At 41.6% G+C, this 25717-nt stretch overlaps 1 protein-coding gene across 8 annotated transcripts in view; it reads right to left on the bottom strand.

Moving 5' to 3' along the window:
* PIGG (phosphatidylinositol glycan anchor biosynthesis class G) overlaps nucleotides 1-25717 on the bottom strand; it is a 185511-nt gene that overhangs the window by 90685 nt on the left and 69109 nt on the right. For 6 of the 8 annotated variants that reach the window (XM_058166479.1, XM_058166480.1, XM_058166487.1 and 3 more), the window contains one exon: nucleotides 24672-24835. In XM_058166479.1, coding sequence (XP_058022462.1) covers nucleotides 24672-24835 — 164 coding nt within the window. Of the gene's footprint in view, nucleotides 1-3293; nucleotides 3712-12830; nucleotides 14629-24671; nucleotides 24836-25717 lie in introns of those variants that run through there. The other 2 variants (XM_058166483.1, XM_058166481.1) reach the window with 2 other exon arrangements.

The raw sequence follows: 25717 nt of genomic DNA, 5'->3' as shown, positions 1-25717 counted from the left end.
TGCTCTACATGAAGGGGCTATTTAATCCTTACATCCAGTAAAATCTCTGCCCTGGAAACATAGGGATGAAACATGGGATTCCAAGTATGGGTAATGAAAGGAACTAGAGGAACCTCAATGGCATCTGCTGAGCATATTGAAGTAGGAAAAATGATGAGGTGGATTTATAATTGACATAGTGATCCATTTCTAGGCATAATTCTAAAAGCATGAGGTAATATTAACTTGAAAGGTATCCTTGTCCATCTGTGAGAGATGTGGAAGAAAATAAAATATGGGTTAAAGCAGGGATGAAATTCAGCAGGTTCTGTCAGGTTCTGGAGAACCGGTAGCAGAAATTTTGAATAGTTCGGAGAACCGGCAAATGCCATCTCTGGCTGGCCACAGAGTGGGGTGGGAATGGAGATTTTGTAATATCCTTCCCCTGGAGTGGGGTAGGAATGGGGATTTTGCAATATCTTTCCCCTGGAGTGGGGTGGGAATGGAGATTTTGCAGTATCCTTCCCCTGCCACGCCCACCAAGCCACGCCCACAGAACCGGTAGTAAAAAAAAATTGAATTTCACCACTAGGTTAAAGTCTACGTCTTTGCACTGGGAATATTTCAAAACAAGCAAGTTATATCCCACCCTCCCTTTTTCAGAGGCAGAACAGGCCAAGAAAACACATGCACATAAAGGCCTCCTGATTGCACAACACACAGAAGAAAATTAGCAATTAAAAGCAATTACATTATAGTGTGAAGCTAGAGGAGGTTTCAGTAAGAGCAATTTGGTAATTTCCATATCAGTTCATGGCATTCATTAAGACTGTAAAAATGCCTTTTCAGAAAAGCTCAAGAGACCCTAATGATTCAGCCTCATTCCAACAATCACCATCAAGAAGGTGTGACTGTACCATTATTAGCAAACTAAAATTAACACAGAGGTCCCGAGGTCTACCATGGCATTAGAAAGATGGCTCATTATCATATTCCAGTAACCCATGAAATGATACAGGGGAAGGTTCTAGATCTGCTGGTTGCAAAGACAGTTTTGATTTTGGACTTCCATGCAGTGGTGGGATTCAGTCGATTCGGGCCAGTTCGTTTGAACTGGTAGTTTAATTTCTGGTTGGCTCCGTCTCTCCCCGCCCCTTCCAGGAGCCCCCCCACCCCATTTTCCCTCCCAAGTAAGTTCAGGGAGGCCTCCTAGGCCTCCAAAACAGGGCGCAGGGGGACAGCATGCCCCCCCATGGCCCATTTTCACTCCCAGGAGGCATGGAGGTGGCATGACCCCCCTGCAGCCCATTTTTGCTACCAGGGGGGTGCAGGAGGCCGAGTACTGCCTCTCACATCCCCTGGCCACGCCGACCATGGCCACGCCCACCCAGCTGATTATTAGGGCAGAGAATCGGTTGTCAAATTATTTGAATCCCATCACTGCTTCCATGCATATGCTTAATGGCGGCTATCAACAACAAAGTCAGGTGCTGAGGAGTGGTATTTACAAGCACAGAACCACACATCAGTTATTCATCCTCTACCATTTATCGTACTATGAAATGATGACTTGAATGTGGGAATGACCTGGCGTAGGTTTAACATCACGGAAAGAATGTTCCTATCACCCAACTTCATGTCAATTCTTCATGTCATCAGCAATACTGATCAAGACCCTCAAGATGTAACTCGCCAATAATGAGGACTCCAACAGTGTAAATACAATTTGGCTGGCAAGTAAGAAGTTCAACTTGCTGATCAAATTCAGCTTCCTTTGGTGAATTACTGCATGGTATGCCTGTGGTTATTTTAACATTACATTTATGTAGTATATATTGCCAATATGTACCATTAAAAGGTAAAGGTAAAGGTTCCCCTCGCACATATGTGCTAGTCATTCACAACTCTAAGGGGCAGTGCTCATCTCCGTTTCAAAGCCGAAGAGCCAGCGCTGTCCGAAGACGTCTCCGTGGTCATGTGGCCGGCATGACTAAATGCCAAAGGGGCACAGAATGCTGTTACCGTCCCACCAAAAGTGGCCCCTATTTTTCTACTTGCATTTTTATGTGCTTTCAAACTGCTAGGTTGGCAGAAGCTGGGACAAATAACGGGAGCTCACCCTGTTACACAGCACTAGGGATTCGAACTGCTGAACTGCCGACCTTTCGATCGACAAGCTCAGCGTTTTAGCCACTGAGCCACCACCTCCTTTTATATGTACCATTATAATCATCATAATGGCAGCCTGGAGAAGAAATTGTGAAACGGCAGAAACAGAAAGCAAGATTTTGAAAGCTGCCTAAAGGGAAATGTAGTACAGAGAAAAGAGACAGTGGAGTTTGGAATCTCTGGTAGACAGGAAGACAGCAAAGGTGGACACCCTCCTAGCAATTCAGACTATGTGTATCAGTGGTGAAATCCAATTTTTTTTATTACTGGTTCTGTGGGCATGGCTTGGTGGGTATGGCTTGGTGGGCATGGCAGGGGAAGGATACTGTAAAATCCCCATTCCCTTCCCACTCCTGTGGGAAGGATATTGCAAAATCTCCATTCCCATCCCACTCTGGGGGCAGCCAGAGGTGGTATTTGCCGGTTCTCCGAACTGCTCAAAATTTCCACTACCGGTTCTCCAGAACCTGAAAGAACCTGCTGGATTTCACCCCTGATGTGTATCACGTAGTTCTCCAGATAGCTGCTGTAATCTGGCAAGATTCTATCTATAAGTGAAGAACAAAGGACCTGTATACTGCACGAATCAAGAAGAAGGCCGTGAAAATATTTACAGATCCCTCACATCCTGGACATAAAATGTTTCAGCTCCTACCTTCAAAACGACGCTACAGAGCATTGCACACCAGAACAACTAGACACAAAAACAATTTTTCCCCGAAGGCCATCACTCTGCTAAACAAATAATTCCCTCAACACTGTCAAACTATTTACTAAATCTACACTACTATTAATCTTCTCATCGTTTTCATCACCAATCTCTTTCCACTTATGACTGTATGACTGTAACTTTTTGTTGCTATCATTAAGGGTTAAATTGCAACCTATGACCATCATTTGTGTTGTAAATGTTGTATCTTTGATGTATTTTTTTTCTTTTTTCTTTTTCTTTTATGTACACCGAGAGCATATGCACCAAAACAAATTCCTTGTGTGTCCAATCACACTTGGCCAATAAAATTCTATTCTATTCTATTCTCAGAAGTAACTCCATATGTTTTTGGTTCTGTGGGTCCCACACTACTAGATACATTCTGGAAAACTTTCCTGAGGTAAATGAAAAATTGGAAAAGTGAAACTGGCTGTTTCAGAACTGCTTAAGATGTATATTTATTTCACACATTTTCATGCACATACGGATACATAAATGAATATACTACTTTGGATTATTTCTTTACTGTACTGAAATAAAGGGCAAAATATAAATATAATCAATAATAAACAATAAAGCTTCTTTAATGTACAGGATCTTTTTTTTTCTTTCAGCCTAGCATATGTGAAAGAAAAGAAGGTTAGCAAAACAACCAAACTTTTTTTTTTAAAAAAACCCCTACCTTTGTTTCTTGATGTTAGACTGTATAGCTAATTGAAAGTAGACTTAAATGATTTTTTTACACAGTACATAATAAATTGGTGGAATTTAAAGCTATCATATGATGGGTGCCAGGCATTAAGAGAGAAGTACCACGATGGTCGCCACGATGTAAAAAAGATGTTGAGACTCTAGAAAGAGTGCAGAGAAGAGCAACAAAGATGATTAGGGGACTGGAGGATAAAACATATGAAGAACGGTTGCAGGAACTGGGTATGTCTAGTTTAACAAAAAGAAGGACTAGGGGAGACATGATAGCTGTGTTCCAATATCTTAGGGGCTGCCACAAAGAAGAGGGAGTCAGGCTGTTCACCAAAGCACCTGAGGGTAGAACAAGAAGCAATGGGTGGAAACTGGTCAAAGAAAGAAGCAACTTAGAACTAAGGAGAAATTTCCTGACAGTTAGAACAATTAATAAGTGGAACGACTTGCCTTCAGAAGTTGTGAATGCTCCAACACTGGAAATTTTTAAGAAAATGTTGGATAACCATCTGACTGAGATGGTGTAGGGTTTCCTGCCTGGGCAGCGGGTTGGACTAGAAGGCCTCCAAGGTCCCTTCCAACTCTGATGTTATGTTATGTAAGTACAGACAATCATCAGAGTGGGGATAGGAAGGAATATGATCAGTCATGGCAACAGGATAGAAATATAAATAAGGCACTCCCAGTTAACTGAATTTATATTGATACAATATACAGAGGAAAGATAACCCACAGTGTAATTATTAATTAATTAGATCATCCACAAATATGCAAATGCTAATTATAATTTGGCACAGTATTAGAAACACCAAGCTTTCAATCCAATATGGATATCAATTTACATAAAGTAAGCCTATCGGTATGGAGTTGGGTCAATGGTTGAAAGAGGTCCTAACGTTCATCAATTAGTGTCAGGTAATGCTGACACACAAAACAGTAGAGGAAAATAAATGCAGATAGTTCTCGCCTTACAACAATTTCGTTAGCGACTGTTTGGAGTTACAAAAATGTAAGTCTGAAAAACGGTCATAAGTCTGTGCTGAAAAAAGTGACTTATGAGTTTTTCAGACTTATGACCCTTGCAGCATCCCCCATGGTCACATGATCCAAATTCAGACACTTGGCAACTGACTCATATTTATGACGGTTGCAATGTCCCTGGGGACCACCTTTTGCGACCTTCTGAGAAGCAAAATCAATGGGGAAGCCAGATTTACTTAACAACCATGTTACTAACTTAACAATTGCAGTGATTCACTGCAGTTGTTCAACTGTGGCAAGAAAGATCATAAAATGGGACAAAGCTCACCAACTGTCTTGCTTAGTAATAGAAATTTTGGATTCAATTGTGGTCATAAATTGAGGATTACCTGTATTCCCATAACAAATCAAGAGGTAATGAATGCTACAAAGCCGCAGAATTCTGCTGGTGGTGACACTAGTCTAAGCTTCTAAGATGATAAAGAATTGATTCAATAAAAACCAGTGGCCAACCGATATTGAGAAATAGGCATTTGCACAATATTTAATTTTGAAGGGGGGAAATGTAATTTTTTTTTTTGTTTACATTTATATCCCGCCCTTCTCCGAAGACTCAGGGTGGCTTACAGTGTATAAGGCAATAGTCTCATTCTATTTGTATATTTACAAAGTCAACTTATTGCCCCCCCAACAATCTGGGTCCTCATTTTACCTACCTTATAAAGGATGGAAGGCTGAGTCAACCTTGGACCTGGTGGGGCTTGAACCTGCAGTAATTGCAGGCAGCTGTGTTTAATAACAGGCTTCTTACAGCCTGAGCCACACCGCGGCCCTTTGTCAGGCTGCATGGATAATCTTGGTGCACAAGTATACGGTATATATGCAACATTTATACATTAACCGGACTGATCTTTCTAAACTTGAAGTACAACGAGCGAAGTCATCCATGAGATAACTTTAAAATTAGTGATACATTCTGCTCACAACTGGTGTTTTTTTTTTTTTTTTTAAAGAATAGAATAGAATTCTTTATTGGCCAAATGTGATTGGACACAAGGAATTTGTCTTTGGTGCATATGCTCTCACTGTACATAAAGAAAAATAAAATACATTCATCAAGAATCATAAGATACAATACTTAGTGATAGTCATTGGTTACTGATAAACAATCAAATCATACCAGGAAACAAATAAAACAATATAAATTGTAAACATACAAACAATATGGTAATAGTCATAAGTGGGAAAAGATAGGTACTAGGAAGGATGAGAAGAATAATAGTAATGCAGTCATAGTAAATAATTTGACAGTATTGTGGGAATTAGTTGTTTAGCAAAGTGATGGCATTCGGGGAAAAACTGTCCTTGTGTCTAGTTGTTCTGGTGTGCAGTGCCCTATAGCGTCGTTTTGAGGGTAAAAGTTGAAACAATTTATGTCCAGGATGTGAGGGGACTAGATATTTTCACAGCCCTCTTTTTGACTCGTGCAGTATACAGGTCCTCAATGGAAGACAGGTTAGTAGCAATTGTTTTTTCTGCAGTTCTAATTATCCTTTGAAGTCTGTGTCTTGTTTGGTTGCAGAGCCAAACCAGACACTTATAGAGGTGCAGATGACAGACTCAATAATTCCTCTGTAGAACTGAATCAGCAGCTCTTGGGAGACGACTTCCGGTATCCGGTGGCAACGGACGTCTGGAAGGCTTCTCTTGCCTCCAGTGTCTGAATCCGGCCGCCGCCGAGGCCCTTAGGGGCCAGGTGTTCCGAAAAGGACACCTGCCGTACGGACGGCTCGCCAGGGGTCTCCCAGCCGATATACAGGACTGGGGGGACCGATGCTGGCGCGTCCTAGGCTCGGCGGGGTGCGGAGGCCACAGGCCGCGGCCATTACTTTGGTCGTCGCCTGGGCCGCTGTGCCCGGTGACACCGGGGCTTTGGATTTATAATTGCAGCAGCCTGGTGGTGAACAGGGAACGGAGAAGAATTGAGGAATGAAGAAGGGAAGGGAATATCGGCAAACGTGAGTGGAGTACTCCGGTGCGGGGGTTTTTCTCCCTGCGACTGGAAGAGTACGAATCACTTTGGAGAGAGGAGAACTTAAAATAACAAGATTACCGGTTTTGTGGCGCTCTGGGGAGAAGAGGTGATGGAGAAATTTAGGAGGGAGGGTTTGAGGCCCCCCCTCTGGGGAACAATGGTGGCGTCCAGCTTCCGCCTTCACTATGAGAATTTTGATGACATCACTTCCCTTCGGCTTCCTGGTTGATTAACTATACTCTGGACTCGTTGCTCCTGTGAGTGCCCCCTGGTGGATCCGGAGGAAATTATAAGGATACTGTGCCTGCCTGAGGATTTTGAAATTTTTAAATGGCAAAAGGTCAGAGACCAACTGCTGGAGAAATGGAGAGAATTCTGGAAAAGTTATCTAATATGGACAAGAAACTGGATGAAATAAGAGCAGAAATTCTGACTATCCAAAAGGATTTAAAGGATACTCAACAAGTCTCAGCAGAAAATAAGCAGAAAGTGGAAGGTCTGGAGGGTGAGATGCGGGCGGTGCAGAAAAGAGGGGAGACGACAAGCAATGCTGTGCTCGGACTACAGATGGATAAAATGTCTTATTTCCTTAGGTTTCAAAATTTGGAAGAAGTGGACCAAGAAGACTTGAGAGACGTTGTGACTAAACTGTTGGGAGAATTTCTTGGGAGAGGTGTTGATTTTATGAATTGGGACGTGGATCGAGTTTATAGAGTTAATTCACAATATGCACGCACGCATGCAGTTCCTAGAGAGGTTCATGTCAAATTTGTGAAAAGAGAGACGAGAGATGAAATTCTTAGAAAACATAGGAGTGGGGCACTGACTTATAGGGGCAGGGAGATAGCCATTCTGAGGCAGATTCCCAGACAGGTACGTGAAATGAGAAAGAAATATTACTTTTTATCAAGCAAATTGTACCAGAAGGGAGTGGGCTTCAGATGGCTGATGCCAGAGGGATTGATGATTTTCCGGGAGGGCATTACGGAAAAATTAGTACAATTGGAGGCTGCGGCCTACGTGGAGGAACACAAAGCCCTCCTGGATTTAGATGACCCAGGAATTGAAGAAGGGAGGTTATAGACCATGGGGCGGAGGCGGCCGCTGTTGCGGCCCTGGAGTTGGGTCAGGCTGAACCCAGAGTTCTGCGGTCCAAAACTAGGAAGTGATAAAGATATTTGGTATTGTGTTGGTTTTTCTTATTCTCTTTCGTATGATATTCTGATTATTCTTGACCCTTCCTCATTGTGTATGTAAGATTGAAACTTAGCTACTTCGTTTCACCTGCTTGCCATATGGCTGTTGTATGTGTTTAAAATTCTGAGTAAAATTCTTATTATGTATAAGAAAAATGAAAATTTACCATACCTGATATGTATTTGCATAAATCTTTATTGACCAATAAAAATTTTTTATATAAAAAAAAAAAAAAAAAAATCAGCAGCTCTTGGGGCAGTTTCTGAGTTGGCGAAGAAAGAACATTCTTTGTTGTGCATTTTTGATGTTAGGTGTCCATTTTAAGTCTTGAGATATGATAGAACCTAGAAACTTGAAGGTCTCTACCGTTAATACTGTGTTGTCTAGTATTGTAAGAGGTGGTAGTATAGGAGGGTTTCTCCTAAAATCTTCCACCATTTCTACAGTTTTGAGTGAGTTCAGTTCCAGATTGTTCTGTCGCACCACAAGGCTAGTTGTTCAACCTCCCATCTGTATGCAGATTCATCGTTGTCTCGAATGAGACCAATTACTGTTATCATCTGCAAACTTCAGTACTTTGAGAGAGGGATCTTTTGAGATGCAGTCATTGGTGTATAGAGAGAAGTGGAGAGAGCACACAGCCCTGGGGGGCTCCTGTGCTAATTGTACAGGTATCCGATGTGATTTTGCCTAGCTTCACCTGCTGCTTCCTGTCTGTTAGGAAGCCTATGATCCATTTACAATGTGGTCAGGTACAGCTAATTGATTTAGTTTAGTTAGAAGAATATTTGGAATGATGGTATTGAATGCTGAGCTGAAGTCTACAAAGAAAAAGTTTTTTGTATGAATATGAGTAATCCACAGCACATTAGTGCTCCAGGGTTTTTGCATGATTTACTCAGTATGCCATCTGCACTGTTGTTATTGAACACTATATTCACACAGTTTGGCTTAGTTTTTAACTAATCTTGTGGATGTAATACCGTATTTGGGCATCTGTGTTCACATTTTTTAATTCAGTCTTCTGTAACTGTTCATCAGCACCCTAACCCAGGGGTCTCCAACCTTGGTCCCTTTAAGACTTGTGGACTTCAACTCCCAGAGTTCCTCAGCCAGCTTTGCTGGCTGAGGGACTCTGGGAGTTGAAGTCCACAAGTCTTAAAGGGACCAAGGTTGGAGACCCCTGCCCTAACCTGTTTTTTTCAAATAATTTCTATCCCCCTTTTTTAATAGTCTAGCAGAATTTCTACTCCCTGCTTTGTATTGTAGGATGGATTTCGTGGGCGTCACTTAGATCTACAGATGAGAGGCCAAATAAGGTTCTTCCATATCCCGTTAACTGCCTTTCTTCTTTACTTAAATCCTCCACTCCATTTTTTCCACAAATTCTGTTCTGTTTCATCAAGTCTGGGCTATGACTGCTGAATTTCTGTTGGCGTACATCTCCTTGGCTGCCTCCTTCATCGTGAATGGTCTCCAGTTCTTGAGATCTCCTCGCTTCAGTCCTTTCATGAGATAAACCAACATTGGGGGGGGACTTTTATTTTGGTCCTTGTTAGTCTAAACAGATAACAGCACCTGGCCAACCATTTCTGGCTTCAGAAACTAAGCAGAGTCAGAGCTGGTAAATATTCACATGGGAAGCCTCCAAGAAATAACAGGATGGTGGACTACGTTTAGAAGCTGAAAAAACATCCTGGAAGGAAGCAAGGCAAACCATTTCTGTACTGTTGCCAAGGAAAATATTTGGCTACCTTTTTTGAGATCCCAGGGACTGAGCATGATCAAAAGGAATTTTTTTTTTTTAGACTCTGGAATAATGAGATAATAATAATTCCACATTGTCTGTGACTTAAAAGCAAGATACATTTTTGTGAAATGAGAGGTGACGAAGATCCAAGTTAATTAATAAGAAACTTTATTTAAAAAGAACAAATTTATCCAAGAAACCATAAAGCTGTCCAGCAAAAGAAAACCTGATTTAGAGAGAACTAAGTCGGGAGAATCTTTGTCCCCTTCCTTTTAACTTCCAAGATGGAAGATAAAGTTCTAAGGGAAGCTCACTCTCAATGATGAGAGCATAAACATCCACAACCCCAATCATAACCGAGGACAGACAGGAGAAAGGGAAGGTTCACACAATTTATTTTCTCCAAATCCTGCCATGCAGCAGCAAGCCAGAGACCCCGAAGCATCTCGCCCAAAATATTTATTCTGCTCTTCTATTTGAGTTTAAACTTAAGAGGACAGGGTTCTCTTCGCCCCTTTCTTTTCAGAAGACACCCCGCCTCGCAACTCACAACTTTAAAGCCTTTCTCTGGCACGCCAGTTCCAGACTGCAAAAACGCTGAAGACCATTGAATTCAGCTGTTCATGTGACAAGCTGACTTGGCAGGGGAGGTGCAGCAGTGCCAGTGGCTCCATTATGAGACAGCTGCGAAAGGTTCAGGCAAAGAAAGCTTGCAGAATTTGAATGGAAAAATAAAAAAACATATGCAGACTTTATTATTGCTTGCGTTTCTTAGTTATGGCTCAGTTATATCCAAATCTCTTACTGGTTAAAAACTTACTGTAAAACAAAATATGAAACCATGGATTGATGTGAGTTTGCAGAGTGATTAAAATAATGCATCTACACCAGGGTCCCCAACCTCCAGGCCGTGGTCCATTCAGAACCGGGCCACACAAGCAGCGGGCGAGCACGTAAGCACATGCAGCTCCACTTGTGCGAGTGGCGGGTGCACACGCTTGTGTGTGACGTTGCATTTGTGCTAGTGGCAGACTTCTGCTGCTTATGCGGAACCATTCCCTCCCACCCCCCAGTCGCCAGGCCAAGACCCCAGAAAGATTGAGGACCACTGATCTACATTATGCAGATTGTGGTAAAGCAGGTTTTTCTGATTTTCCAACCTTTATACCAGGTAACAGAACAAACCGTTCCTGCGCCTCTAAGCTCACGTGGATAATTAAACCATAGCTTCCTTTTAGGTCACTTTAGGATGTTTAACAGAATCAAGACAAACATCCCTCCCCCCCAACACACATTGTTACTGAATTAGAATTAAAAAAAGGAAAAAAAACCCTAAAATGAATAGAAGCTCTTTCACTGACAGTCACGATTATTACATTACTTAACATTTGTCTTCTAGAAGGAAAAAAAATCTTCTCCTGGCCAAAGAGAAATACAGTTATGGTTACTTTTAATATAACTGAAATAATTACAAAGCTTTTATCTACCTAGGCAAAACTGTATGTGTGTGTTTATTTCCCAGGAATTATAAAAATTACTCTCATTCCAGCCATATTTGTGTGTGTGTGTGTGTAGAGTATTGATTTCTACAAACTCAAATGCAGGGGATTATTGTTAATATTAAAAACAAATAGCTTCCCTTCATTCAAATTACCTGCAACAAATGCCACAAGGAGTGGCAACCATCCCAAAGTGTTAAGTTTCCAGATCCAACTGGAAACTCTTCCAACTGTTGTCAGTTGGTAAAATTATGTTGACAAGTCAAGAACTGCTTAGCCCAAAAGCTTCAAATGAGACCTCCTAAATTTTCTGACTTAGCACTACTTTGGCCTTGGATAATTTTGTTGCGTTTCTGCACCACTGTATTTCAACTCTTCTGTCATTCTTAAAAGCAGAATTTCATATCTTCAGAGGCTCATTGTAACCCTGTGTGAGTCAGCGTTCTATGCTTACCTCCCTCCTATCAGGAATCATACCTAAATAAAAAATATTCTGGAGCGACAAAGTTCCTTCTGGAAAAAAATAATGCCCTTGAAATATAATGTGGGAAATAACATGACTGTAATTGCCAGAGACACATTATTTGTTTGTCATCGCTTACCGTTCCAACCATTTTCAATAACATGTAAGCAGTCAAATGCTTTCAGAGCAGTTTTAAACAATGAAACATACAGCTGCAAATACACAGATGCTTTGAAAATCATTGTTAGCCCTTTCTGTATAGTTTTTAATTCTATCTTTGGAGAAAGGCATAAAAAGATCCTGTAAATCACAACCGTTTCGAGAATTTACTTCCCAAGCATTAAAGTCTTATAGACTTCTCTTGAACATACAAGAACCCCAATTTAACAGTGTGCTCATTTGGACATGATTTGAGAGTGTGATCAGTATGCTATTTAAATTTAGTTTTTCCTTTCTCACATACACAATAAATCAAGCACGATCCGGGCTGATTTTAACTATAAGTGCAGGATGGATATCCCTATGATGTCTCCCTTCCCTCCCCACAATCTGGACCACAACCTTGGTACTGAGCAAACGGTGCAGTTCAAACGTTAAGCAAAAACATTCAAGACTAGCTCATATCAGCTTGTATCACGTTGGCTGGCGTAGCTGAAGAAATTAGCATTTAGAGAGGCTTAAAAGACATCCTTGAATCAAGTTTGACTCTTGTGATTATATCCATGAAGTTTTCTTGGCAAAATTACTGAAGTGTCTTTCCACTGGTTTTTTCCAGGATCTTCTTATATAAACTTTCCGCTATTCCAATAACCCTGGAATTCTCAAGTAGTTCTCCATCCAAACTAACCAGGTTTCAGCCTGTTTATCTTCCCAAAAATCAGCCATATTTACCTACGCATAAATTTTTAACCATGAAAAAATACTAATATCAAGAATACTCTGGAGCTATTATCACAGTAATATATGGTAACTCTGAAGTTACCATAAGCTGCATATAAATAACTTTTTTTTTAAAAAAAACCTGGACATTGTAATTCTCATTTTACACAAAGCTAATCGTCAGCTGCAGGTCTACCCACATTCTTTGACAAGAAGGTAATAACATAATAACACAACAACATTTTCATTCCAAGTTTCAGCTATAAAAATAATGAAATTTGGTGCATTTTGCTACAAAACGTTCCATTAATGCTCATAAGAAATTGCATACACAATGTTATATATGACAGCAGTCGTGCCTTGATAGACCTCTTTCACATTCTTGGACTACTGTTTTGAGGAAAAATATAATCAAAGCAAACTACAGGCAATTCTTAAAGCTACATTTATCTAAGTAATATGGGTATATTATACATATATGAGAGAGAGAGAGAGAGAGAGAGAAGGGAGGGACGGAGGGAGAGAGAGTTCATAAAGTTTTGAAAGACGTGCTTTCAGCAGAAACAGCAGCAATACAAAGAACAGAAAACAAGAGAACTTCAGAGACATTCTTGTTCTAACATTCAAAGATACGTTGATCTGGATGACACTAGGGCCAGGGGTGGGATTTTACCGGTTCGGACCGGTTCGGAAGAACTGGTATCTCTGACGATCAGCTGGGAGCAAACCAGTTCGCCCCGACAATCAGATGGGCCCACCTGCCCGCCTGTGCTATTTTCCTACCTTTATCTTCTCAGCTGATTCACGCGGCAGAGCAGATTGCGGTGCCTCAGCTGTGTTTTTCCTCCGAAGAAACATGGAAGTGAAGATTTCTTCCAACTGCGCACACGCAAACAGGTTGTTAAACCGGGAGGATCCCACCACTGACTAGGGCCTATCTACAGTGGGCTGTTGCCTTGTCCCATTCTATTTTATTTAACCATGCTGAACTAAGTGTCAGCGATGGTCTAATACAGGTAGTCTTCAACCTACAACCACAATTGAGTCCAAAATTTATGTTGCTAAGTGAGACATTTGTAAAGTGAGTTTTGCTCCATTTTATGACCTTCCTTGCCATAGTTGTTAAGTGAATCATAGCAGTTGTTAAGTTAGTAACACGATTGTTGAAGGAAATCTTGTCAGAAGGTCACAAAGGAGGACACTGGAACCATCATAAATATGAGTCAGTTGTCAGTTCACTGTCTGAATTTTGATCACGTGACCAGGAGAATGCGGCAATGGTCGTAAGTGTGAAAAATGGTCGTAAGTCACTTCTTTCAGTCATGTTGTAAATTTGAATGGTCACTAAAACAACTGTTGTAAGTGGAGGATTACCTGTAGTTAAGTGTTGCTCTAGGAGCAGAAAGACCCAGATTTAATCCTTACTTAGACATGGAAACTTCCTGGTTGATTTTGAACCTAATCCTAACTTTCCCAGTCCTGATCACAGTCAGGCTCTGTGAGAAGCTGGAGTGATAAACAAAAACTCTTATTGCATTGATAGCTTCACTGGAACTAGGCAAAATACAATGCAAAAAACAAGCAGACCCTGTAATGATGTGGGTGTAACACAAAGAACCACTACACCTTTAGTCATACAGAAGTGGTCAGAGTGGGTTTTTAACTGTAGTTGAACCTAGTCACATTCCAGCATACTCCAAAGTTCAACCTGCTTCAAATCCCAGCATAAGGATTCCAAATTTGGAAAGGCACTGTTATCTGACACTGGAAAGGGAAGCAGGTGATTGTACAACATTCATACAACAAAGCTAATCCGGTCACTAACTTTCCCAGCCATCTACATTCAAGTGCCACTTCAGGATGGTTTTGCCACACCCACAGTCGAGACATGAAATGAGTTTGCCAAGTAAAACAGGAAAAAAAACTCAAAAAGACTAATTTCTAGGGTTCATTGGGAGTCTAGCAGCAAGAATTCTCATTCCGTTGTAAAACTTCAGGCCCTGGTTAGAAATTAAGTATGGTAAAATTCTGCCTGACCAGTGACATCAGTCTTTGCGCTGCTGGTGATCCACCACTGTGAAGAAAGCACACACAGCTGCTGTGATGAAAGTATGGACTCCCTCATAGAGGAGTTTTGGTGAAAAGACGCTCCAGATAAAGAGGTGGTATCGCAGTCCTGTGATCAGAATAATATATACTGCAACTGGGATGGAGCGCAACAGTGCATAACAGAAACAGCCATGCCCGATCGCTGCAGGATTCCTGTGGTGTTTATAAAAAAAAGAGCACAAAACACAGTTTGTTCATATTTGAGTCCTCATTTAAAAATTATTGGTTGGAAAGAAAACAAAAGATGAAACCGCATTTTAGATTACTGCAATGCGCTCTACAGAGGGCTGCCCTTGAAGAGTATTCGGAAAAGAAAGAAGGCAAATATACATGTCCCAGGATAATGCTGCAGGATCCAATTGGGGTCACTGGGACCAGAGATTTACTTTTCCAAGTTTTTGGATTCATATTGGAGCCAGTCCTCAGGGAACTTTTTTCTCCCCAGAATGTGTGAGAGAGAAGTTCCCTGAGGATGGGATCCAGGACATGTCCAAAAGCTCAGAAGACTAAACCTTTGTTCACGGTGACCGACCCAGATTGGATCCTGTAGAATTCGGTAACTTCAACTGGTGAAGAATGCAGCTGTGTCAGTAGTAAATGATATCAGATACCCAGCGTATGTAACACTAATAGTACGTAAGCTGTATTGGTTACTGGTATGTTTCTGGGTGCAAGTCGAGGTGCTGGTTGTCAGCTTTAAAGTCCTACATATCTTAGAACTGGGTTACCTGAGGAACCATCTTTTTCCAAGAAGTCCATTCAATTCAAAAGATTGGGGATGCTGAAGATCCCATCAGCTACAAAATGTCAGCTGGCGGGAACTAGAAGGCAAGCTTTTTCTGCTACAGTATGTGGAATATTCTCCCCTCTGAAAATAGCCCCAATCCTATTGACCTTTTGTAAGGCTTTAAAAATTTGGCCATGTATCTGGGCCTGGGGTCTCAAAATGTGTTAAAAAGAGCCATTTACTTCCTTTATTATTAGTCGGTTAACTACCTTGGCTGCTGTATTGTATTTTTTTCTTTGGATGTTTTTATTATTTTATTGTTTTTCATTTGGGGGGGAGTTAAAATTGTAAGCTGCCCAGAAATTGAATAAAGGCTATAATAATTGAATGAATAAAAAAAAAATTAAGAACTATCTATTCTCCTGTATTCTTGAAAAGCCAAGATACAGCAGTAAGTAGCAAGACATTGTTTTGTGTGTGTGTGTGTGTGTTTGTATGCATGTCTTTAATTTTTTCACTGTTTCAGACAGAAGTTTGCAAAGTACCCAAATCTGACATCTCAGCATAGGGACAGAATTCTATCCTAGCTGATTTTCTTTCCTTCAAGAGCTGGGTGTTGAATAAGGATGGACCTGCAATGAATGTTATCTCTCCATAAAACTATGCTGCATGCACCTCAAGACTATCCTAGGTGGTACAGATAATTTAGTGGCCATAATTAAGACCAGAGACACAGTCATTAAGTGGTTGCTAAGTGAAACCACAACTCTGCTTCTCATGTTTTCCTTCACTTTATAGAGACCTGCAAAAGTCACAGATGTGAGGAGTGATCATCAAGTTATGTTTCATCATCGTCGTAACTACCAGCGCTCGCTAATTGAAGCAGTCACTAAACAAAGCCTACCTGTAGTGTGTTCGTTACAGAGGTCAAGGTGAGATTTTTCTAGGAAAACCAAAAGCATGGAATGACAAGAGCAACAGCAAATTTGAAGGCACTTATACTGTTTATCCATTGACAGCCTCAATGTCCATGAATATGGCTACTCACACCTAACCACTTACACCCCGTGATGGCGAACCTATGGTATGCGCCCCCTTTGATGGCACGCGAGCCGTCGCCCCACTTCAGTTTTTTTGCGTAGGCGTGCGCGCTTCCCAACATCCAGTTGGTCTTTGGGTCTCTGCTACGCATGCACAGGAGGTGTGGGGCTTGTGGGGGCCATGTACACATGCACAGGGCTGGGGGGCGCATGCGAGGGGGGAAAAAAGGGGGCTGTGTGTGTGGGGGGGTGCCGCGTGTGCATGCACGAAGGGCTATGCGCATGCACGGGGGCACGTGCACATTGCATTTTGGGGCTTTGGGCACTCAGTCTGGAAAAGGTTAACCATCACTGACTTACACACTGTGGTCCATCAATACAACCGGTATCATGGGTATTCACCAATAAAAGATAAAGATACCTTATATTGATCTTGATTCCTGATTACTACATTCATAAAGTATTCCTGGCAGTATTATAAAGGCAGTTTGCCACAACCTTCTTCCAAAATGTTTTCCCGCCCCAACTTCTCAGTTTTGCAAACAAGTTTTGAATTCCAAGTCCATCTCCTAGCTGAATAGTAACTTGGGCCAACCATGCTTAGTCATTATGACAGCTAAAGTCAGCTACGTGCTACTACTGGTACTAGTATCTTAGCATTAGATGGCGGGATTTGAGATCGGAGCTTTCCTGACCACAGGAAAGTCATACATTGCATTTCACTGCTTCTGAAAACAATTGGTAGCATCAAAGAGGCGTAGTCAATATCCAAGGTAATTAAAATGAGGACCTAGATTGTTGGAGGCACTATGCTGACTCTGTGAACCACTTAGAGCCATGATGGCGAATCTATACCACACATGCCTGAAGTGGCGCATGGAGCCATGTCGCCTGGCACGTGCGGCGTGGCCCGTTCCTCTTTTGGGTTTCTGGTGTGCATACGCGCGCAACGATCAGCTGGCCTTCGTGCATGTGGCAGTGCCGAAAACTGCAAGAGCTGGTCTTCCATTTTTCCTGCGTGATCATGTGGGCCGGCCAGTTGATCATGCACGCCAGAAACCCAGAAGACTAGCTGGTGAACAAACATGCACGTGCCAGAAACCAGAAGTTTATTTTCGGGCACGCACGTGTGCCCTGGGCAGCTCCTCTTCCAGGTTGCGACCCAGACTAGTGCATGCACGCAGGCTCCCTTTTCGGCACTCAGAACCGAAAAGGTTCAGCATCAATGGCTTACAGAGAACTGTAAAGCACTGAAAAGCAGTATATAAATCTAAGTGCTACCCTGTTTTCCCGAAAATAAGATCCAACTGGAAAATAAGTCCTAGCATGATTTTTCAGGATGCTCATGATATAAGCCCTACTCCCAAAATAAGCCCCAGTTAAGGTTGTCAGCCAGATGGATGCATTTAGTACTGTATTTTCCCAAAAATAAGACCTAACCAGAAAATAAGCCTGTCAGTGTAATGCAGATTTAAAGCTGACCAGCCGTTGTAAGGACGTGACCCACTGAGGATGGATGAGTCAGCAGGGTTATTGCCTTTTTAAGACTGAGGATGGGTCAGCAAGGTTATTGCTGCTGTCTACATAAGGGAGGCCATTAGAGGGCATCTCCCTCTCTCCTCGTGTATCACTCTCCTCGTGTAATGTTTGGTTTATCGCTTTTTTAAAAAATGCATTATATCTTGTACAGTGCTCGCACCATTTTAGAGTGCGGTGGCAGAGAAATCCTAGTCATAAATAATGTTCGGTTAGTCTTCCAGCTATCCTTACTGCAAGACTAGATAAGGATTTATTTCTTAATGGTTGGACGCCTAGATACAACAGATACATCACTCCTATGTGACAGATGACCCTCCACACCACAGAGTGAAGCAAACTCTTCCCAATGTTTTTCACACGACCACACTTTCCCTGATCAAATTAATGACGCAAAAGCATTGCCATCCCCTCTGAGAGGACTGGCTGATGGCTATCTCTGTCTTAGGATAATCTGGGAGAAGTAATTATATCAAAAAGCAATCATATAGACCAGCAGTCTTCAACTTTTCCATCTTGGCGGACCGGTGGGGGGTGGGGAAGGGAGAAGGGATGGTTCTATGCGAGGGGGCAGGCATGCACGCCTGTGCAGCTCCGTTTGCGCAAATGGAGCTGCAAGCACACGCGTGCTTGCCCGTGACTTGTGTGGCCCGGTTCCAATTTCAGGGCTGAGGATTCCTGATTTAGACTTTAAAACTATCCCAAATTGATTTTGAAAACTGTAAATGAAGAAAATGTTAACGTTTGGAATGTGACACTTTATGACAATGGCTTCTTTGATTCACCCCAACCTTTTTTTTTTTTTAAAAAAAGTCTATCTACAGCAAAGTTTCCCAACCCCCGGGCAGTGGCCCATTACAGGGCCATGAGCCATTCAGAACCGGGCTGTGGAAGCGACAAGCGAGCACGTACGTACGCATACATCCCCACTTGTATGTGTGCTCCATTTGCACAAGGGTATGTGTGCTTGCCCGCCACTTGCACAAATGGAGCTGCTCACGTGCCTACCCGCCATTCACGCGGAACCATCCCCTCTCCTCCCCCACCGGTCTGCAAAGCCGGAAATGTTGGGGAATTCTGATCTACAGAACTAACAGTACTCTACACCTCCAGGTTTTGTCTTACCCTCTTCAGGCTGTCCTGGTCTGGCACTCCTTCCAACATATTTTGCTATACAAAACAAATCCTTTTTAGGGATGGTGCAAGGCAAGTTAACATTTATGAAGCCATTTTGATTATTTGCATAAAAAGTCAGATGCACATTTTCCCCATTCACCTAAGCCCTTTAAATATAGCAGCACTGGAATTTAAACTTCAAGGCTGTGGTGAATCGCGTTATTCTGCACATACCACCAGGGAGATTTTGTGCAAGGTTACTGGATAAGATTTTTAATTAATACTCAAGGCCAATCTGGGAAAGTCGAAAAAGACCATAAGAACTTCAAGAAGGTCACGAGAGCAAAAACCCTCAGTAGAATTGGCACAGATACATCCATCCTATTTCCTTAATGAAGGCTAACTCATCATGAACTTGACCATCTAAGCTGGCACAAAGCTTTCCCTATTCAGCTTCCACTGTTTGGTTCTCTGCTGGGCTCTGGTCTGCTGCCAACTGGCTCTTCAAAGGCTGAGAACATATAAGCTGTTCATACTCTTCCCTGCTCTGCCATCAATATACTCTGAATGAACAGTTCATAAAAACAATGACTTCAGCCCTTCAATTCTCACCTACATTTGTAGAGCTCATCACCATTTACCAGCTGCAAAACACACTATAGGACAGAGGTGTCAAAGATAAGGTACTTAAATCTGGCCCACAGGGCTGATCTGGAAACAGTGAAGGACCAGCCTCAATTCTCTGCCAGCAAAAACAGAGCTCCATTTTCATTGGCAGAGAGTTGCAGGAGGCCATCGGAGCCAAAAATGGAGCTCGGAAGCCCGTTTTCGCTAGCAGAGTGCCACAGGCGCCCCGACACGAATGATGTCAAGCTGGCCCCGCCCCCTCCCCTAAGGTCAAACGCAACCCTGATGCGGCCCTCAATGAAATAGAGTTTGACACCCCTGCACTAGGAGGTCCACTCAGGTTGCAATATAATTAATACATGTATTAACTAGCACAAAGGCATCTGAATATAGATGCGTGTTACAAACTAGGCAGAGATAACAAGTATGTACAGCAGTTCATGGAGAGAGAGGTGGGAGGGAGGGGAGAGGGGGAGAGAGGGAGAGAGATGCTGTAATTTGATACCTGAAACAAAGCCTTTTCAAGACTGTATTCAAGTTTCCTCTCCTGACAATTTTAGCCTAGTGCTGAACCTAAATGAGCTAATGAGATCCTGCACATGCTCATCTATATGGGAAGCACTGACACCATCATGAATAAATATTTCGTGATTCCATGGTGGTGACTGCTATGGGACTGTGACACCACAGCTTCTGGCAGGACATTCATATGCAGACTTTGCAGCTAAAACTGGAATTGCACACTGCCCAGAAAACAGCTTATTAAATTTAACAAAAGGCTGGAGGAGGGGGAGAGAATGCTGCAGGTTTTGTAATGCAAAACAGTATTACAGGCACATAGGCAATCTTCCTGATGCACAGTAGGTGTCCAATATGTATGCAAAGATGAAATACCAAAGAGTTTCGGTAAACCAAACCGTGTGTCGCTAGACGTACAAGCCATGAGATTTAATGGGAACCATATGAACAGGAAAAAGTTGCTGTAAGCCTAAAATAAAAATTATTTCCTATCAGCCATAAAGTGAAAATTCTAGGGTGTGTTTTTTGGGGAGTGGGGGGTGTCGGGTATTATAAGAAAAAAGGGAGCCATTTTGATCTGCAGTAATTCAAGTGAAATCCTACACTCTTGTTGTCAACCCTGAAGTGAACCTGGCTGCGGCCATCTTTGAGGCTTCAGGGTGGGGCCACTAGATGGGAGGGGGAGGGAAATAGATAACTGAGGTTTTGCAGTCAAATCAAAAGGTTTTCTTGTGGGAATCAAGGTTGTTTCAATAGGTGGCTGGGAGAGGAAGAGCAAAGTAACCAAGCAACTGGCCAGCACCTCTATTGGACAATTTGACTGATGACTTGGAGAAAGGGGGAAAACTTTCTTTTAATTAGGTGAAAACTATGGGAATTTTCAATCGGTTTTCACCAGTTGTGCCAATATGATGTATCCAATAAATTTGAATGTTCTTTGAAGAATGTACCTGCCTCGGAATTCTGCTTTCTATGGGTGCATTACGTGAACCACTGACACTTGTTTTTTGAAAGTAGAAAATAAAACCAGTAGATATAGCTAGTATATGATTAACACAGGGGCTTGTTTACAAGGTTATCCAAGGCATTTTTCACTCATAAAAATTGCACCAATTCTGGATCCCCATGATACCACTGGTCTTGGGGAAGTCTGAGTGTGAACTTCCAGTTCAGGTACTATTCCAGAGGCAACCATTTAAAACTATATTCCAGTGTTTTGTCCAGAGCTATGGAATGGTGGATAGTTTCCCATGAATGGAATTGAGCCGGATTTGCTTCATCTACCCAACATTCTTATAGGCAAGGCTATGTTCTCCTATCTTCTTTGCTGGTGGATGTGAGGAGTTTCGCCCTTTCGTTTTCTTGTAGTAAGACAACAACAAAAGAGGGAGGATTTTTGCAGGCTCCATTAGCCAGCTAGAGAGAGTGGAAGGGCATGCTGGCTAAACTCTTGACATCAACAGTTAGGGCATGAGTACAATTCCAAGGATCTGGAGATTTAAAATGCTGTTGGTGCGGAAGTGTCCTACACAATTCAGTCTGGATTGTAGCCTGGATCTGAAAACAAGTTGCCCTTGGTTGCCCTGAGGGAAGCTCCCTTCCAAGGAAAAGGGGAAAGACAACCCTGTACATTCTGTAGGATTTTTCAATAGCATTCATTATGATGCAACTTTTGTATGGGGAACTTATTCTTTATTTAATTGGGTTTCAGAGGGATTCCAACTTCGCAACCAGTCTGGAGAGTTTACAGTTAAAAGAGAATTTAGAACAGCATATAGCAAAGAAAAGAATACAACCATTAGAAAACCAACTCCATAATATGAAAAGACCAAACAAATTTTTTTAAATCACCCTCCTAATCTAAGACCTGGGAGAACAATCAGGTCTTTAACCATTTGCAAATATCTGTAACCTAATCTAATCGAACTGGATCAAATCAAATCTAATCATCTATTGAATGGGAGTAAAACAGATCTTTCCACAGCTAGGGGCTATCACCGAGAAACCACATTTCCTGTCATTGCTCAATTTGACCTCCAGAAAGTCGCAATAGCAATAGCGCTTAAGATGTATGTATCACTTCATAGAGTGTTAAAGCCCTCTCTAAGTGGTTTACAGAGTCAGCATATTTCCCCCAACCATCTGGGTCCTCATTTTACCGACTTTGGAAGGATGGAAGACTGAGTTAAACTTGAGCCGGTCAGGATTGAACTCTTGATAGTGGGCAGAGTCAGCCTGCAATACTACATTCCAACCACTGCACCACCACAACTCTAACTGTAGAGAACAATCAGCTGCTTCTCCCTGTGAAATTTTTAACAGTTTTAATAGTTCCTTCAGTCAGGAAATGTGGTTCTACAGATGGCCTAGCACCATGCCATTTTATAGGTCAACACCAGCACTTTAAATTTCATCCAAAAGCTACTGGTGACCAATGTAGAGCTTACATTACATAACATAACATAACATAACATAACATAACATAACATAACATAACATAACATAACATCAGAGTTGGAAGGGACCTTGGAGGCCTTCTAGTCCAACCCCCTGCCCAGGCAGGAAACCCTACACCATCTCAGTCAGATGGTTATCCAACATTTTCTTAAAAATTTCCAGTGTTGGAGCATTCACAACTTCTGAAGGCAAGTCGTTCCACTTATTAATTGTTCTAACTGTCAGGAAATTTCTCCTTAGTTCTAAGTTGCTTCTTTCCTTGATCAGTTTACACCTTAGAGATATCAGATTACACCTTAGAGATATCATGCTCCTAGCAATAACGGCTGGCGAGCATCTGGTTTGCTGTATTCTGTACCAGTTGAAGCCTCAGATGGCTTTTAAAGGCAGCCCCATGTGAAGAGCACTGCAGTAATCAAGGTAGATGGCAATGAAAGCATGAGTTACTATTGCAAGATCTTCTCATTCAAGAAAAAGCATAGGTGACACACCAAGTGAAGCTGGGCAAAGTACTACTACTTTAGTAGTACACTTTGTAGAATGTCTTCCAAGAAAGACTTGCCTGATAGTGTGATTACCATAATTTAGGCATCAAGGATAACACCTCTACAGTGGCTCAGATTTTTCACATCTGTAAGTTTTTGAAAAACATTATATAAGAACTGCTTTCTTTGTTACTTATTAGGATTTGATTTTTTTTATAAAATGTTCTTTTAGAGCCTTTATTGCTTCTGACTAGTTGGATAGCTGCACTGGAAATTTAAATTTATGCTGAAAGTGCATATATAAATTATGTAAATAACTTCACTTTCTACTCAAATGGAAATCTCAAGAAATAAAGTACATTCTGCTGAATACAGTAAGTCAGAAAAGTAGGTGTAAGATTGCACCGCAGTCGTGCCACATGCTGTGCAGATGAACAGCGTTATCTTCAAATAAATAGAGCTGGTACTGTACCGCTTCAAGAGCAAAGATCAAAAAATATTTTAAAATTGTATATATACACACACCCCTTTCGTTCATCATAGTAAAGATATCCCTGGTCTCAGGGTGAAATAAAATCAGTATCTTTTTTTTTCTCTTAATACAGCCAATTTTATTTGGTTTATATGCACACCTTTTCCCGTCCCCGAATAAAAGAACTTAAAGCAAAATATTTTTGATGAGAAGGCTTTGACATCAGCATTATCAAACTTAGATTTAGCTGTAAATCCTTCGTATCTGTATCTATCTGAACTGAATGTGAAAAATTATAGCTGATGCCACTGCAGTATCTCCATTCCCCACTGCTTTTCCAGAGGAAAGCAGCCAAGGGAATAGAATAGCTAACTGGGCCCCATTGCTTGAAAGACTCTGGCAAATTGGTATAGAGCTTAAATATCCCCAGATTCCTTCTATTGAGTCCTCCTCCTTTGCCATCAGCAAGTTACTTGGGATGCTAAGATAGGGGCCTGAGAGAACATTTCAAGGAAGAGAATCAGTAAGCAGGAATATTCCCCTGCCAACCAATTTTCTTCTATACAAATTCCCATTTCCTCAAATCATTTGTCTGGAAGAGTCTTTCCTGGACAGATTCTTAAAAAGAAAGAAAGAAAGAAATCAATCAATGGGCAGAGTCTTCCTGTTTACTGCCAATTCTTCTCCCCAAGCCACTGATTTATTTATTTTTATTAAACAAGGTTGTAAAGCCGCCCAACTCACACCATGACTCTTGTGACTTATTATCTCATCCAAAACATGGTTGAGATCAGGCACGTAAAAACCTATCTTTTAAGGCACCTCTTACCTGGCTAGCTCACAGAAACATGCACCTGTTAACTCTCAGCATTCAGAAATGGTAGGATTTAATATACGGGCCAATGTTCTGTATATGCCCTCTTTATAAGCCCTTGACCTGTTAGGCTTTTGGAAGGTGGTGAACCCTGGCTCCTTTATACAGGTTTCACAGGAGGGCAGAAATGAGTCCAGCAAATGAAAGAGCATGGAGAGTCTATATGATGTTGCAGTACTACACTTGGGATATGCGCTGTTGTCATGGGGTTGGCTAAGTTTTATTCATTCTGCTTTTATTTAATGTTACTGAGAGCCATCGAGGATTATCTTGCTTAAGATAGGCGGCCGTATGAAAATTAATTAATTAATTAATTAATTAATTAATGGCATAAAAAGTTTACCTGTCCACTTCAGAACTCAAATAACACAGCAAATGAATGGCCCATAGCAGAGGCCCCGAGTATGTTGCAAGTGCAGTAAGAAAAATGGCAGGAATCTCTACGTAGTCGGTTAGTCCAACAAAGCCAGCTGAAACATCCACAGAAGCAATGCCATTTGAATTACCCTGGAAAAGACAAGGGGGACAGTGAACAAAAGAGAAATCAATCAATATACTGTAGAGTTCAACAACCCAGTAAGGTAAAAGCATCTACAATCATTTATGGGAAGGAAAAAAGACAGGAAAACGGAAGTGTGGGAACTCAATCAGATCCTAATTCTGATAAAACTTTCTTTAACCCTCTGACCTCCAGAAACTTCTGCAATAAAGATTGCTTGGGTGTGTGTGTGTGTGTGTAAGAATTACAATAGGCAAAAGATTTATTCCCAGTGGTGGGATTCAGCCATTTCGCACCACTTTGGGAGAATCGGTTGTTAACTTTCTGAGCAGTTTGGCAAACTGGTTGTTGGAAGAAATCATTAGGGCAGAGAACCGGTTGTTAAATTACTTGAATCCCACCACTGCTTATTCCTATTAGTTTATATACAATGAAAGGCAAAATCCAATAGAATTGGTAAAAAAGCAAATGAAGAGTACAAGAATCAGACAATTAATACAATGAATAATAAAGTAGGACTAAACAGGAAAACAGGAAAAAGTCAACAAATAAACATTTCCAATGTTCCAACAGAGCCCTCTTACAGCATTCACAAATGCACAAAACAGGCCAGCATTTTTTTTTTTATATGTCTGGAGATCAATCCATAGCGAAAAAGAAAGCATTCAATCTTCTGGATGAGCTAAAATGTGAGCCAGCAAGAGACTTATTAATTCAGACTCAATGCAGAGAGTAGCACAGCAACATATACAGTACGCAGCACTTGTCTTAACTGCTTCATGGGGGGGGGGGGCGGGTGCTGGGAAATTTCAGACCAAATATTATTAAATATTCTCTCTAGAGCCAAGGATGGCTAGCCAATGAGAAAGTTCTTTTATATGAGACAAAGA

Source organism: Ahaetulla prasina, chromosome 2 (genome assembly GCF_028640845.1).
Source record: "Ahaetulla prasina isolate Xishuangbanna chromosome 2, ASM2864084v1, whole genome shotgun sequence".
NCBI classification, from domain to species: domain Eukaryota; kingdom Metazoa; phylum Chordata; class Lepidosauria; order Squamata; family Colubridae; genus Ahaetulla; species Ahaetulla prasina.
The sequence above is the reverse complement of the archived record's forward strand: the minus strand, read 5'-3'. Positions and strand labels throughout refer to the sequence as shown.